At 39.0% G+C, this 15659-nt stretch overlaps 1 protein-coding gene across 3 annotated transcripts in view; it reads right to left on the minus strand.

The window, feature by feature from the left end:
• The window catches only part of LOC102942017 (MDM2 binding protein), a 60482-nt gene that overhangs the window by 21277 nt on the left and 23546 nt on the right, over positions 1-15659 (minus strand). For 2 of the 3 annotated variants that reach the window (XM_037892073.2, XM_037892072.2), the window contains 6 exons: positions 14087-14204; positions 10652-10825; positions 9441-9554; positions 8372-8536; positions 6789-6882; positions 5194-5349 (listed from right to left, as the gene is read on the minus strand). In XM_037892073.2, the coding sequence (XP_037748001.1) occupies positions 5194-5349; positions 6789-6882; positions 8372-8536; positions 9441-9554; positions 10652-10825; positions 14087-14204 (821 nt within the window). The remainder of the gene's footprint in view (positions 1-5193; positions 5350-6788; positions 6883-8371; positions 8537-9440; positions 9555-10651; positions 10826-14086; positions 14205-15659) is intronic. The other variant, XM_037892074.2, reaches the window with a different exon arrangement.

Below are 15659 nucleotides of genomic sequence, written 5' to 3' on the forward strand. Positions count from 1 at the left end.
GCGAGGTCCACAGATCCTCAGGGCAGGATTTTCTCAGCAGTGACAAAATTCATAGAGAGGCAACAAAATACCATCACTGAGAAAAAGGATTCCCACACTCTAAGGAATCACCATGCAGTACCCAATTGCCAAAGGCTAAACTGGCTGAAGACCAAGTATTTATCTTGTAAAACTTCGTAAATGTATGCAGGGATAGCCAATAGATTTCCTCATAAATGGCCTGTCCCTTCTCACATTGTGATGCCACACTGTTTGTACTGTGAGAGTTCTTGTACTCACTGGAGGATTGCGTCTTTTTGCTCTATATTCCTCAGCAATGCACCACTATATCCACCATGAGACTGATGATCTGTGGGTCTTAGCAGCTCTTTTCCTTGCATGAAACAAGATCAGCAAACCTGTTTTTCTTAAGCTCTCAACTCTCTTCAGATAAATCTTTAAAGCTCACCTTACATCCAACAAATGCAATACTTTCTCCTTTGGGCGAGCAGGAGGTGGACAAAAAGGAAGATAATCTCTTGTGCTCACATTCACTTGTGAGTAAAGTTTTCCAAAACTACTTTATCACTGTGGAAGATGCAACAGAATGGATCACTGGAAAAAGCTCCCAACTCGGACACCCTTGTTGCCGAAGTGATAGTGACCCAAACGGTTGTTTTGATAGATACAGTGAAACCAATTTCATAGGTTCAAAAAACACCTATGGTAAGGCATTGAGCACAATTTTCAAATCCCAACTCAGAGCTGTATGCACCTTAGAGGATGCAATAGCTGAACTGCTCTAATTAAGTGACAAAATGTCTGTATGATAGGAACAGGAAGACTTTCTGGATACACTCAAAACTGCTGACAGTGCAGAAACGTGCACTTTCAAGATATTAGCCCGCAACCTGAGATCAGAACCATCTTGTAAAAATTCCACAACATAAGACACTTTGGCTACATGATGCTGAATATGTCTCACTCTGCACCAAGCTTTGAACTTAGACCAAATCCTTTGCCAACACAATTCAGACAAGACAGAAAAGTAACCCTTTTGTTTCAAAAATTTATTTTCAAATGCCAGACCGATAGATGTAATTTGCTTGGATCTTGACAAAGAACTGGTCCCTGGGATAACAAACCTGGCCCCAGATTCAGCAAAAATGGTGGCTACACTGACATGTTCATCAGGTTGGGAAACGAAGGCCGCCTGGGCCAATAGGGAGCCACTAAGATCACTTCTACTTCCTCCTTCCTGATTTTCTGTATTGCTGTGGTGATGATGGGCACTGGGGGAAAAGCATAAAGTAATCCCTTTTAGCATTTGAGCAGCCGGGTATCTATGCTTAGGGCTTCTGGCTTTCTCCTCCTTGAAAAGTACTGGAGAGCTTTTTAGTTTGCCTTGGATACAAAAAGATCCAGAATCAGAATTTGGAAAATGTCAGTAATCAATCAGAAGACTTCACTGTGAAGACTCCACTCTTCCTGCCTGATTTTCCTTCCATTCAGCCAAGCGTCTTTGTATTGCTAGTGCCCTTGATATGCAAGACCCTGATAACAGAGGAGCGTCTGCTCACTGTATCAATAATGCTGCTTCCTTCTGTAGATCCCTTCATCTCAAACCCCCGATGGTTTACATATGCCACCACTGATTTACTGTCCCTCATTATAAGGTTATGATCTTTCAGCAATGCGGGGCCCAGCTGTTGAAGAGCATTGCCCTCAATACTCAAAATGTTATGCTTTTTCTTTTGCTGCAAGAAACATCATGTCCGTTGAGTCACTGACTTCTTGAAGAATGCTCCCAAATCCTTCCAGATTCATGTCTGTTGTTATGACATATCTCTCTCTGCCACGTCAATCCCTCCTGCAACCTCTCCACACTCATCCACCAATTTATGGATTTCAAGTGATCGAATGTTCACTTTCCAGGATAGGGGGAAAAAAAAAAAATAAAAATCAGAAAATGGCAGGGAAGGGGCAGCAGCAGGAAGCCCTGGAAAATCCTCATGTGCATTCTTGCCCAAGGCATTATTCCTATGCAGGACACAATCATCCCTAGAACACTCAAAGTGCTTACGGATATCCTCAAGAGCAGTCACTGATCTGATCATCAGACCTCTCCTCATTGCAGTCAGGGATTGTTTCTAGTGTTGAAATTTGCATTGTGGGAAGACTGGTCTCTTCACTTTCTGGATTTAGACTTGTTCCATCTGCTTTTGCTGTAGCCAAAAAAGGATACTTAGGCCTGTAAGGCAGCCAGCTATTCCTTTTCCCAGATTTGGAATTAGAAATGTTCTGTAAGGACTGATTTGCTTTATCTGAGGACTTCACCACTACTGGATCAAATGGCTCCCCAAATAATTGACCTGAAATATTTAGAAGCCACTAACATGATTTGGCCTGTCATTGGATCCCTTAGTCAGCCAAGCAGTGCTAAAATAATTGCCAGATGGCACAGCCCTTTTTCCTCAAAGGGATTCCTTAATGAGGCAAGCAGTGCTACAGAAAAGCCACATGAAATAGACATGTTGTCTCACTGAATCCGAAGGTGAGCAAGCAGATTTCCTTAAGGGCTGACTCACACCTGTTAAAGCAGGCAGAATAAATTAGTCAGAAATAAGTGGTTGGCCAAGTGGCCCCTTCACCCCTATTTATTTCTGCATGTCTGGGCTGCTCTCCTTCTCAACAAGTTGTATGAGGCATGATCAACCACACTGATCTGGGTTACATTTTGCCTGGCAGGCGTGTCATGGCCAACTGCAGCATAAGAAGGGTCTGGTTAGCCCAGACATTTTTGCACCCTTTCCAACTTCATAGGCAGAGGAATAGAGAAGTGTTCCATCACAGAGGCCTCCCCAAATATGTTACACTGGAAGCTGCTGTAGCTGGCAACCTTGGATCAGAAGGGATTTTCTGCTATAGAGCTTCCCCAAGACTAAATAACAGTACAGTAGTGCATAGAATCCTTTTTGGTTATTCTGTTTTATTTTCTTGTTGCTCTGAGCAGGTCGTCTGGGAAAGTCATCCTGCAGCCAACAGAGGGGATGTGGGGATTGGGAACCTGAGTCAGATAAGGGGTCTTGCAAACTTCTCTACTAACAGGCATCTTTTTAATCCTGCCCTTTTGAGAGCAGACAGAATATCTGTCAGGGAACATGGTAGCTGCTGCCTGAGGCTCACAAGATGGTGGCCTCTGATGGGAAGATGCAACAAATTAAGGAGCTCCTTAGCCCAAGAGGGGATGTCTTCCTTAGGGGCAGATTCACTTTTTCTCCCTTTGGGCTAAGAGATCGAGACCTGGCTGCTCTGATTATGGTTTCCCCAAGCCGGGCTGCTGTCCTTTGATGCAACCACCTCCGGTGGCCCTATGGCTCGTTTCATTTTCCTCTATCCTTCAGTGCAGCTGTGGCCAGGCTGCTGGTGGAGAACTCTTACAGAACAGGCTCTTAGGTGAGAGAAGGGAGTCAAAGCGAACCCCTCCTGGTCCCAGCCAATGAGAAGGATGGAGTGCACAAAGCACAAACCTCTGCTTTTACATGCTCTGGAAGGGGTACGGAGCAGGAGGAACACTGCGTTAGTCCACTCTTCTTTGGGCCCTTCTCCGCCATCCTCCTAGCCTATTACCTGAGCACTGGGGGCAGGAAGGGGGAGGTTGCTGTCATAACTCCAGAGAGGAGACAAAGTGCCTCTTCAAGCCCCCCCACCCTTTTTTTTAGGGAATCCAATATGTCCAAATTAGACCAAATGCTACCCAAATGACTTATTAACAAAAGTTCTCTCTCACACATTAGATGCTGGATTTTACCGCTCTGCCAGTAGCTACAGGAGGCAGAATAAAACTGATGGGATCTTCCGAAGGTGGGGGCTACTCCCTCATCAGCCCTCCAATCAGATCTGATTCTGCCCCCTATATACAGGCAGATGACAACTCACACTGAGGATCTGTGGAACTATCTCAGAGAGAATTAATGTTTGCAATGCACTTGAAATAAGTGAAGTGCCATTTAAATCAGTCTTGCAAAATTCTACTTGCCCATTCTTTTGGGGAAAGTAATTTGTTTGGAGTAAATATTTTTTTCTTTACCAATCATTATGGTACAGAGCGGACACGTAGATTTTTGTACTTGAGCTGGTATATTCTTATAACAATTCTGCAGTGATAATGATGCAAGCGCCGAGTATCAGTATCCTTTTGTGAGCTGAATTGTGTTTACAAGGGAGTGAGGGGTGGGAACACAGAGTAACTCAACTGAATGTACAACACCACGTTCCATGGAGAAAACAGGTCTAATTATCAAGCTCCTATATTGATCTGACCTCTCCACTCATTGTCTCAGTCACTCTTGACTTGATTTTTACCAAACACTGTGGTTTCCAATCACCACTTTGGCTCTTCTTCACCAATACCCAGTTGCCTCCCACCCTTGTCTTGTCATTTGTTCTGCATCAGATTTGATGATCCTCCCATACAGGACCCTTTATAATATTGCCCCCACTGATATCTTTGCTCTCATGTGCCCCTTTCATGTGCCTTCTGCCCCATCACTGTCCATGAGGCAGCTGGCTCCAGTGATCAGGGGCTGCCTAGGACTCAGGAGATTTGGTTTCTAATCCCGACTCTGCCACTGGCCTGCTGTGTGATCGTAGGCAGGTCACTTCACCTCTCTGTGCCTTTGCTTCCCCATCTGTAAACTGGGCAGGATTTTTCCCTTTTCCTTTGTAAAGTGCTTTGGAGTCTATGCAAGAAGAGTGCTATATATGAGCTAAGTATTATCTTGTATGGCTCCCATCATTATAGTCCTCACAAGTTTTTCACCTTGCTTCCCCCTTTCTCGCCTCCACCCACACTATGATGCTGTCCCCTACAAATGGTACAGTCTCCCTGTTCCTATCCACCAAGTGCTCTCTGTCAGATGCTAGGAAACGTGTGGCTCTGACCCATCTGCAAGGGATAAGATTTAAAACCCCTCATATTTTCAACTGCAATGGAAAAGCTACTTAGGTTAATCATTGGTGTTTATTTGGGACAGCTCTGATATAGTCAAAGCCTACTCTCCATCATCACCAACAATATAAATGATCATTTACACAACTGTGAGCAGGAGATTCTGAGGGCCAAATTCATTCCCAGCAATGGAATCGTCAGTAGTGCCTGCTTACATCAGTTCTGAATTTGGCCCTGAGGTTTTGTGCATTCTGAGAGCTTACCTCTTTTGAATTTGTAATGGCTGAAGATCCCCAATAGGTAACCCCTCTGGAGTGAAATATTTCAATAGCTCTTTAGCATCCAGCAATGTCAGAGATTCCCTCTGACCATCTTTATGGCCCAGTAATTGCTCAGAGGAATGTGCCAACATAGAAACTCTGGAGAAAAAACAAACAAACAATAAAGTAAATCTGTCCTGCCAAGAGGCACTGTTAGTTTGGAGCAATTAAAAATGGTTTATCTCCAGTGTAACACTACTGGAATTAGCATTTCAAAATATTTATTGAAAACCTCATAATAAAATGGTTTCAATGCCAAGGCTCTACCAGTCTTCTCAATATAAATTATCATCAAGATTTTACAGTTTAGTTGAGAAATTTAACACTGGGATGGAAAGCAGACATTCAGATTCTCAAGCCTGTGAGCAAATTTTATATATTTGAAGATTAATTTAATTCTCATGAAAGAGAGATTTATAGCATAGTTAAAGGTAAGAACTAAAAGGAAAGTATTGTACAACCTGCCACTCACAATTCTTTCAATGCACCTAATTCAAGGACAGCAAACTGTCTCCTCTTCTAATACTGAGAACCTTTGCCATACTACTTTAGGAAGAGTAAAACTCACCAATGGGAAATAGGATGAAATAAATGTATTTCATCTAGGACTTGAGTGACATTCACTGAATCTAAGAGATGGAAAGGTCCTTGAGATACCTGTCAAAAGCTATGATTAGCAGAAAGATAATCTTATCTGTTTTGAGAGGCAAGGACAGCGTTTCAAAAAAGGCACAAGAAAGCATAGATCTAAGCTGAGGCTGCAAGTGAGACATTCCTCCCAACACCCTGATGTAGGCCAGGCCACCCTGGGACTTTGTAAATTGAAAGAAAAAAGCAACCCATGATCATTCAAATTGATTGTACGCTTATCCAGTAAAATGTTAAAGATCCACAATAGAACAAAGATCTAGAAAAAGCAATTGGGAGTTAGGGTGAAATGAAACAAATTATAAGAATGAGTTAACTACCTAATTACATGAGGCCATAAAAGACCCAAAGGAGCAGCATTTGAACCCAAGTCTAAATAATGAACATTTTTCAAACCTCTGTTAATTCTCTTATGCTTTTAAAATGTTATGACCCTGGCTCTAAATGAAGCAACACAAAAAGATTAATGGTGCGTCTATATTGGGACATAGCGGCAAAAGTTGCTCCACTGTGTTTACATTACAGCTTGTGCCACTGCGTGCGCAAATTTGACGCCGTTATGCACCAGTTCCTAGTGTGGATATGGCCTTTATCTTTTACCCACCCAATGGTGCCTAGTGGAATTTCACAAACTTAGAACTGTGCTCTATCAAAAGGCTACATAACAACACTCACTCATAAATACTGAAACACCTCTGCAATACCTTTTCAAAATGGCAGTGGATCAGGGACCCAGTTTCAACCTTACATAAATGTCCCTTCTCTCCTCAGTTCAGCAGGACCCTTAAACATATTTTATGAGATTTACAAAACCTCTGTCAGCATTCACAGATCTTGTAGAGTGATCTTTAATGTCATCTGTTAAAAAAATACACAGTATTTACCATTACCTCATTTTTTGTTTAATTTTTTCAAAATTTTCCAAGTTCTGAAGAACATTTCTTTCTGGCCACTCCAAAGGATTGGGCCCTATTAATTCAGATTCTGAGAGAAAAAAAACAGAGTTAGATTAATACAAAGCTATTACTGTCAGCTGACACTTAATACATGGGATGCCATTTATCTTCAATCAAAAGAGCCGGGTTTATTAGTACTAACAGGAGGATACTCAAACTGTGGCTCTAGAGGCTCTTGGCAAGTCTTCAAGGCACCAAGAGAGGCTGTCATAGAATACATGGCTCTAACGGAACATCCATATGCTCTGCTTTGTGGAGGGAAATACAGAGCCATTCACAGTAGCACACTCCACATTGCCAGGCGCATCTAGGGCAGCATGAAGAGTACTGAGGAAATGTACCAGGTCATGAAGATTCTTCCCAGTGGTCAAGAAAGGAAGAAAGAGAGAGCACACAGTAATAAATTGAGTCCCCAAATAATCCTGGGCACTCAATTCTGAGACTGATATTTTCATCATCATGTTGTAGCAATACACATTGAGTTGTAACGAGGAAAGGTTATGGTGCAGACATGGTAATACAGTGTTCGGATAGCACATGGCAATCACACTGGAGTTATCTGTGGTCTACAAAGAAGATATTACCTAAATATATGATGCTGGCAACACTACTCGATAAATAATTCAAAAAGGGAACATCTTGTTCAGTTTTATACTGACTAGGAAATCCTGCACATTTGTGTGTGGTGTGTTTAGTGGTTGCTTCTAGAGAAGTCTCCACACATACAAAAAAATTTCACAGTCCCTATCTGCATGTGTTAAAATCATCACTCAAGAAGATGATGTACTGTATTCAGCATATTACTGCTGTGGGCCTAAATCATTGCTGCTTGCAAACAATTTTCTGACTGAATAGATATGTGTTCGGTATGCCACAGGTAAATAGCAGCTGTGAACCTGGAAAGGCTTTTTATTAAAGTTGTGATATGATATGGTAAGTGCTCGGTCTTCTGTAGAATAATCTTGCTATTCTAGTACTATGCCCACTAATCCCAGATGTATGCACTTATTCTTCCATGTGAATTAAACAGATGAATTAATGGGGTAAAAATATAAAAAAGGCTACTTGGATAGAATACCACCATAGTTCTTCAATGAAAGTGTGAAAAAAAACAAAAACAAAGGTGATATAAAAAAAAACTGTACTACTTCTCACACATGAACAGTTTTGTAGTGAAGTTGGACAAGAACATCTTAAGAACATGATAAGATGCACATTCATTCAATGAAGAGCTTTCAGTATCATACAGAAATCATAGTATCATTGTCAGCAATACCCAAAAAGATGTAAATAGTCCAGTGGTGAGAATAATTGTTATATGAATGTACAAATTGTTATATGAATGTACAATAAATATTATGGATTTCCCACTTTCCTCTCTCCCTGAATTAATTACTTTAACATTCATTTTAATGTAACTGCAATATGTGAATAAGAAGTCTTGTTTGCAGATACTTTTCCAAAAAACAAAACAAACGCAATAAAATAGTGGTGAATTTTCTAATACAGATGCCTACCACTAGTCATTGTGTAGGGGCTAGTTTTGTTGATTGCTTTGTGCAGAATAGTTTTTGGAAGGCTGGTGTCATACAACTCTAAAAAACGTTCCCTAGTAAGTGTTAACAGGGTTTTGAGCTCATCAGCAGAAACTGTGGAAGGTTGCTTGCCTGATTCCCGCCTCTCTGCAAAACAATAAGAAAGAGGGGAAAAAATTACTGTTCAAGCTGCTAAGCAATTAGGAAAGATTGGACCCTGGTTGGGAGAGAATTTAGTTGACAAGACATGCAATACTGTATACTTTAGGGACGTGTTACTAGTTTATTCCATTAGCACATGTGGAACATTGGGAAGGCTGAAGTTCAGAGATCATTTTCACAAGTGCTTTTTATGACTAAAGTTACCTTCAGTCTATTGACATCCTGTTAACTGCAAACCATTTACATTATGATCGGGCTATTAAAACTGCAGTCTCTCCAAGGTACGTTTTCATTTAATTAAATCTGCTCGATCAATGAAACTAGATTAAATATCAAGGGACAAACAAAATGTTCCTTACTCACCCAAAGTTGAGGCACTTAAAGAGAAAAACCTTTCAGTCCAGTTTACAATGATACACCCACTTACAATAAACATGAATCTCTAATAGACGTTCAGCCTCCACCATTAAAAAATAAAAGAGAGAGAGGGAGAGAGAAAGAAACACTACTGGAGATTAACAGAAAGAACTACAAAGTAGCGGAGTACTGAATCCCCACAATAGTCTCTTTCTGAAATCATCTTTTCAGCAATAAAACCTGGTTGCTCTCCATAACATATTTACGAAACAGACTCAAACACCAAAATAAAAATCAGCGCTTTCATCTCTATGGTTTAAAAAAAACATAGCAACAAGTCATCACAGATGTATTACTAATTGTTTCCTAACTGCAAACAATATTAAATGTTTCTATTCCTTCTTCATAGACTATCTTCCCGGGACTTTATATATTAAACAGTCACATTAAAAATTCAAAATGAAGATATATTTGTTGAATATCGATTTGAGATCCAGTGGTGATTTAATCCGATATTCTCTCCATTACTTACCGAGACATTCCTTCAAGGCCAATGCTTGGACATAAGCCAGTTTCTTTTCTCTCTGTAGTATCTGATCTCCATAGAAATGTGGAAGAGAACTGATGAAGTCAGCAGTACAAAAGCCTGTATGGATTATGAGAAAGCCATTCTTAGGTATGTCTCATATGACTTAGGAAATCACCAGCTCATGTTTATTTCTTAAAGGAGCTATCCTTGTGTATGATGCAAGTACACACGCATTACTATATATTTCATATTAAGAAAGCCATAGCTAGAATTTAGTATTTGGCTGAATCCTTTAAAGCAAGGAAATTAAAAGCGAAGGCTGAAAATCCACCCAGAAGTCACCTTATTTTGCATAACTACCAAGGAGGTCTCCACATGCTTGGCAATCTTTTTCCATATTACACGCTGTAATAAATAAGCATGGTTTGGATGAAATATCTGCCTAATCCTTAGCTTTGAATTTCCATGCTGTTATGCATTAAAGTCAGACTTCGAATGTTGATATGTTATTGCAGTTAATATAATTAACGTGCGTAGGAGGTAAACAGACTACTGCATTTGATGTTTGAAAATAACCCATTGTTTCCAATTTCTATAACATATTGGGAAGGACTTTAGGGTTTTCCCCCACCACCTTTTTCATCTGACTAAGATAAACTATTATGATCAGGCAGTCAATACTATTCCACTTCCATTTCCTCCAATTACAAGGGAACAGACTTCCTCTATCTGAATGTCATCTAAGTCAGCCTTGCAAAATTGGACTTGTCCATTTGCCTAGGGAAAATAAAAAATTTTCATCTCAAGGGTAAGCAACTAGAATTTCGGCTGGGCTGGTCAATTTTCATGACAATTTTGCAAGTCTGATTTAAGTATTCATTTTAACTGGAGTTGTACAATAAAGCACTCTCTTTGCTCCATGTGGCAATGAAGGCATCACAAATGATGGGCTATGCATCTCTCATAGAATATATTGAAATCACATGCATTTTAACTTGAACTTAAAGATTTAGTTTAAAGTTATTAGTTCTTCTGACCTTTTCCATCAATGTTAAATAATTTTTACAAGTATATTGCTGAAACAAAAATATGTTATCAAATGTAACTATTCCCCTTAGTTTTTCCCACCTTATTACTGTAAATAAACTGCATATATTGTCAGTCACCTCCACCAACCCCCCAGAAACCCTTAAAAAACAGAGTTTAAGTCTTACTTGACTGTGTTTCTTCTGTGCTTGTCTGTAGCTTTCCATTTATTAAAGCAAGAGTGGCTGTGCCATTGATCTGATTGGCTGAATGAATCAAAGTTGCTTTACACCCTCCAAAGCCATTGCTTTGTACCAAGAAATAATATTGGCAGGACTCTCCTTTTAGCTCAATTTCTGGAACTAAGCAAATACCAACAGATAATCATGAACCATTCTGAGAAAAAAAAGTCTTTAAAATAAGCATAATATTTTCTAGACTCGAACATGGTGTCACTTGCATGGCCTCTAGCCTTGTCAGCTGAGATTGAATCAGATCACATTAGCCAGCAGAATCAAATGTGCTCAGTATTTTGATGGGAGACTTCTAAAATATTCTAAATGCATCAGGTGCAAATACCAAATCCAGATGTGCCACTGATTCTTTCACATTAATTTTCAACCTGTATCCTAGTATGATGCCTATGACAAGAGATAAATATGAGGTATTGACCACTTGTGGTCATTAAAAATCCTAGGCACTTTTTACAATATTAGCAAGGTTAATTCTGGTATCCTTGACAACATCTAATTGGGTTATTATATTCTGCCTGACATATCACTTTAATTTCAACAGGATAAGGATGGGTTTGGTTTTTTTACTTTCTATCTTGAACTACTGGATAACATAGTTGTGTGTTTTTTAAATGCTGCTGCCGCCATGTATGAGGCAATGTCTGCATGTAGTTGATAATTAACTTTGTAAAGTACATTTGAGATCTTTGGATGAGAGGTGCTCCATAAAATTTCAGTTATTATTAAATGAGAAGATAAATACCTTAAATCTTACCTTGTTATGAGGCAGAAAAGTTACAGTTCTATCCTAAAACAGGAGCAAAACTGTATGCTTAGTCTGCTACATTTGTAAAGATGGTGGTGGTGGATGGAATCTTTGCTAGCGGGAAACCCTTCTTTGAACATTTGGATTGAAACAATCCTAATTTTTTAGAAATGTGTTATGAAGAGTTAGGCACCCTCACTACTCCCCCCCTCCCCAAAAAAGTGAGAAAATAGGATTATTCATTAACTATGTACATTTCTGTAAATGCTTTTTATTATGAGGCAGATACTACTCACAAAGCGGGTATTTATTCTAATAGATTAAAAAATTTAAACTCTTTATTAAACATATAAGGATAGCAAGAAATGTCTGCTGTGAAGCATATGAAAAATACTCCATTCTATTTCTTAACAAAAGCATGGATCATATGGATTGTACTAGAATAAAATCTATCACTGTGAACTTGACAGTAATAACTTTGAAGAAATTATTTTTTCAGGTTTTATACAAACTATTAAATTGACAGATGTCTGCTAACACAAGAAGCTCAGAGATTGAGCACTTCAGAATACTGTGTTAAGCTTCAAAGATCAAATCACCTAATACCACCTTCAAGCTTTGTTATCCCTCTTGTATTGAGGCATTTATAACACTTTCTCAACAAATAATATTTTAGACAGATTTAAGCAGTGAAAGTTCAACAAATCTGTATTAATATTGTATAAAATATTCTAATGTTTTCTAGAACAGTTTTAATTTAAATTAGGGAGAAAAATCAAATTGGTATCTATAGCTGCACAAGGATTAAATTCAAGACATCCATTCATCCATGTATTCTCTTTATGTCCACCCCGCAGTATTCTCTTCATCTCAGACACTTATTCTCATTTTGAGATGTCAAGAAAAGGTGTTTTCACGTCTTCTTTTATATTTTAATCTTGATGAAGCATTGTACCTCTCTCACATAATTAAGAGATTGTGGACCAGCATCTATTCAATTTACTCAAAACAGGCTAGCCACAGGCTTTGGAGAAAGTGGTATACAATGTACTTCCACTCGAGCTGGGTGATTAGGAATACTAGCCTTCAATATGAGAATGTTCTTCTGTGCTCATGTGGTTTCATCTGTGCTGTCACTTCAATCAATGAAAATCCAATGGCTAATCTTCTCTATAATCACATCACATCTGCCCTTCCTCCCCTCCCCACTCAGCCCAGCCCACGTTTCACAGCATTAAGCTTCCTGCCCTCGCTTTAAGGCCCTTCACAATCCTGCTCCTCTCTCCCTGTCATTTATCCCCATATATCCTCCTCTTTGCCAATGACAACATATGGGCAGATGTGGCTACTTCTCATGCAAATGTCACCTTGCCTATTCCGTGCTTGCCCCACATAGATGGATGTCTTCCGTTAACAGATTTGTAATGCCACTAGCCTTTCCTCCTTCAATCTCTTCCTCAAGATACACCTCTGACATAACAGGCAGAGGCCAGATGAGCATAGTTGACACTTCATTTATCATATATTTTGAGGACTACAACTGCGTATGCGTACTGAATTATCTGATTATATGCCTCTTCCCATAAACCTATGTCACTTGTCTTCTTAGGCTATAAACTCTTCAGGAAAGAGACCATGTTTACAATGTATAGCACAATGGAGAGAGTGGACTGGAAAGAGCCCATGATAATCTAATTACAAATTTGTACAGAGTATGGTCAAAATCTTGGGGCATAAGTAACTTGTTCAGTTATACTGACCAATGATCCCTGACAACTCCTGCAGCTATCATCATTGTTGGCTAACTAAAGTGTATCATATCACTGTTAACATAAACCAATGGCCTTGAATTAGTTTGTAAAATGAGGCTTTCATCTTTTTAAAATAAAAAGGAAAGGAGAGACGTCAGATTCAGCTGAGGATCCAGCTCCTAAAGACTAGCACACAATGGTACCTTTAAGCCACATTTACATTCCCCTGATCCCAGGGCTGGCTGGACCTACCACAAAACTTGCACAGGTTATTTTTAATTTTTCTCTGCTCTGAATATTGCACAGTTGAATTCATAATAGCTAAGGCCTTTTGTATGTTATGGAGATTCTGTCACTGTTGCTACCCAGTGCAGCTCCATTTCGAAGTAATGCAACTATTCTATATTCGTGCTAATAAAAACTTTATATTTAGGCGTGAAAGGATTAGATTTTTATTGGTAAATGCCATTTTTACCACACACAAAAAAAACTATTTCAATCCATAACAATCAAAATTTACAGATAGGCAAAGAAAGAAAAATGTTGCTTGAGAACTTGGAGTTTAATTTAAGAATATTTACTATGTATATTTTGATATGCAATGTTGACAATTTGTGTTTTAATGGTTATAAAGCTATAATTTTTTGAATCTCAATATCTACTGTCATTAAGAATTATTGTCTGACCTCCCCAGCAATTTCCTGCAACTATGAAAATTTAAATCAACAAAAAACAGAAAAAAATGCTTAAAAACAAACTGATATTATCTGTTGAAATAACAACAAAATAAAAATCAAATTCTGCCAAGCCTACTTATATTATATACTCCTGATGCACACATAAACACAATACCCCTACACATATATTACTTACTGGTTATGTCCTTTGGTTTTTTGGCCATATATTCCTTCCATTTTTTTGTACTCAGCTGGCTAGGAGATGGAATCAACATGTTGCTTACATTGCAAGGCAAAACAAATAAGGCTCCTACCTGTAGAAAGAGCAAATACAGTGCTCTCAATATTACTTCTATAGTCATAGATTTCAAAGCCAGGAAGGACCTCTAGAACATCTAGGCTGACCTCTTTGAACATCACAGGCCGCCACCACCCCGCACACATTAAGCTCAACAATGGAAATGAGACCGAAGTAAATGAGACCCACATGAGACTAGGCTATTATGTGCCACAGGCAGAGAATAGAGGGCACTGAGGTAAACCAATCTTGATGCCCCCAAAATGGCAGGGATATAATTATGTGAGATATACCTAGATAAACCTGGCAAGTGACTCGCACCCACAAGCTACAGAGGAAGGCAAAAAAACCCCAACCAAGGTCATGGCCAATCTGACCTGGAGGAAAATTCCTTCCCAACTCCGGCTCTGGCAATCAGTTAGACCCTGAGCAAGAACTGGCCAACCAAGCACCTGAGAAGGGGAATGCTCAAATGTTCAGTAACACCTTAGAGCCCTGGCCCATCTCGCCCAGTGTACCATCTCCAGCTGTGATCATCCCTGATGCTTCAGAGGAAGGAGATTTAAAAAACTGTCCCAAAATACACGGGGGAGAGTGGAAGGGGATGGATTCCCTCCTAATCCAGGCTGGTGACTGGCTGAAACCGTGTAGCATGAGCTGATTAGATTATACCTGCTCAAGGTTTCCTCTTCTTTAGCTATTGGTTAGAGGCTCATTAAAGTACATTTCTATTAAAGACACTCCTTCCTTTTTTTGTTCACTGTCAAACAGGGCTTGTCTCTATTGGTATCATGCTGAGTTGAGTTAAGCAGAAGCAGCATTCCCAACTGTGAAAAGTTAGCTTTTTAAAATCAAGGGAAAGTTAAGAAATGGAGTATTGCTGGATTCACATATACTGTATTTTCTGTTTCATACCTGATACAGAGATTTAACTCACATTATAATTGCAAATCTCAACTCAACCTAAATCCAGTAAGGCTAACAATATCTCCATATAATAATAAAATCTGAAATTAATTGTGTACTCCAATAAATAGCCACAGTGGGCTACTCTCCACTCTCAAGAGAGGACGTATCTTTTTTATATTTTCTGTTTTCCAATAAATTCAGATATTGGATGTTGCTTCTGCCAATATTTCTCTCTCAGGGCAATAAATATTAGTAATAAGGAGAACGACAGAAGTAACTATTCTTATTTACTTGAGCATTCAGGCTGTGGAATCAGAAAAAATACATTTTTCAGCAAGTTTCTGATGTACTTCTTTAAAATATGCATTGTACTGTATCTAATAGACTGAATATAAAACTTTTAGAACATTTTCAATCTACTAGTACAGATAATTACACACAATTGTCAGAGCATCTCTATCATAATAAGTATGCATAAAATGTTCTAAAAGCTTTTTTTAAAATTATGAAGAAAAACTAAAGTTACTATACATAATTGACATGTCTGCTAAATACCATTTTT

Source organism: Chelonia mydas, chromosome 2, assembly GCF_015237465.2.
Source record: "Chelonia mydas isolate rCheMyd1 chromosome 2, rCheMyd1.pri.v2, whole genome shotgun sequence".
In the NCBI taxonomy this organism is placed as follows: Eukaryota; Metazoa; Chordata; order Testudines; family Cheloniidae; genus Chelonia; species Chelonia mydas.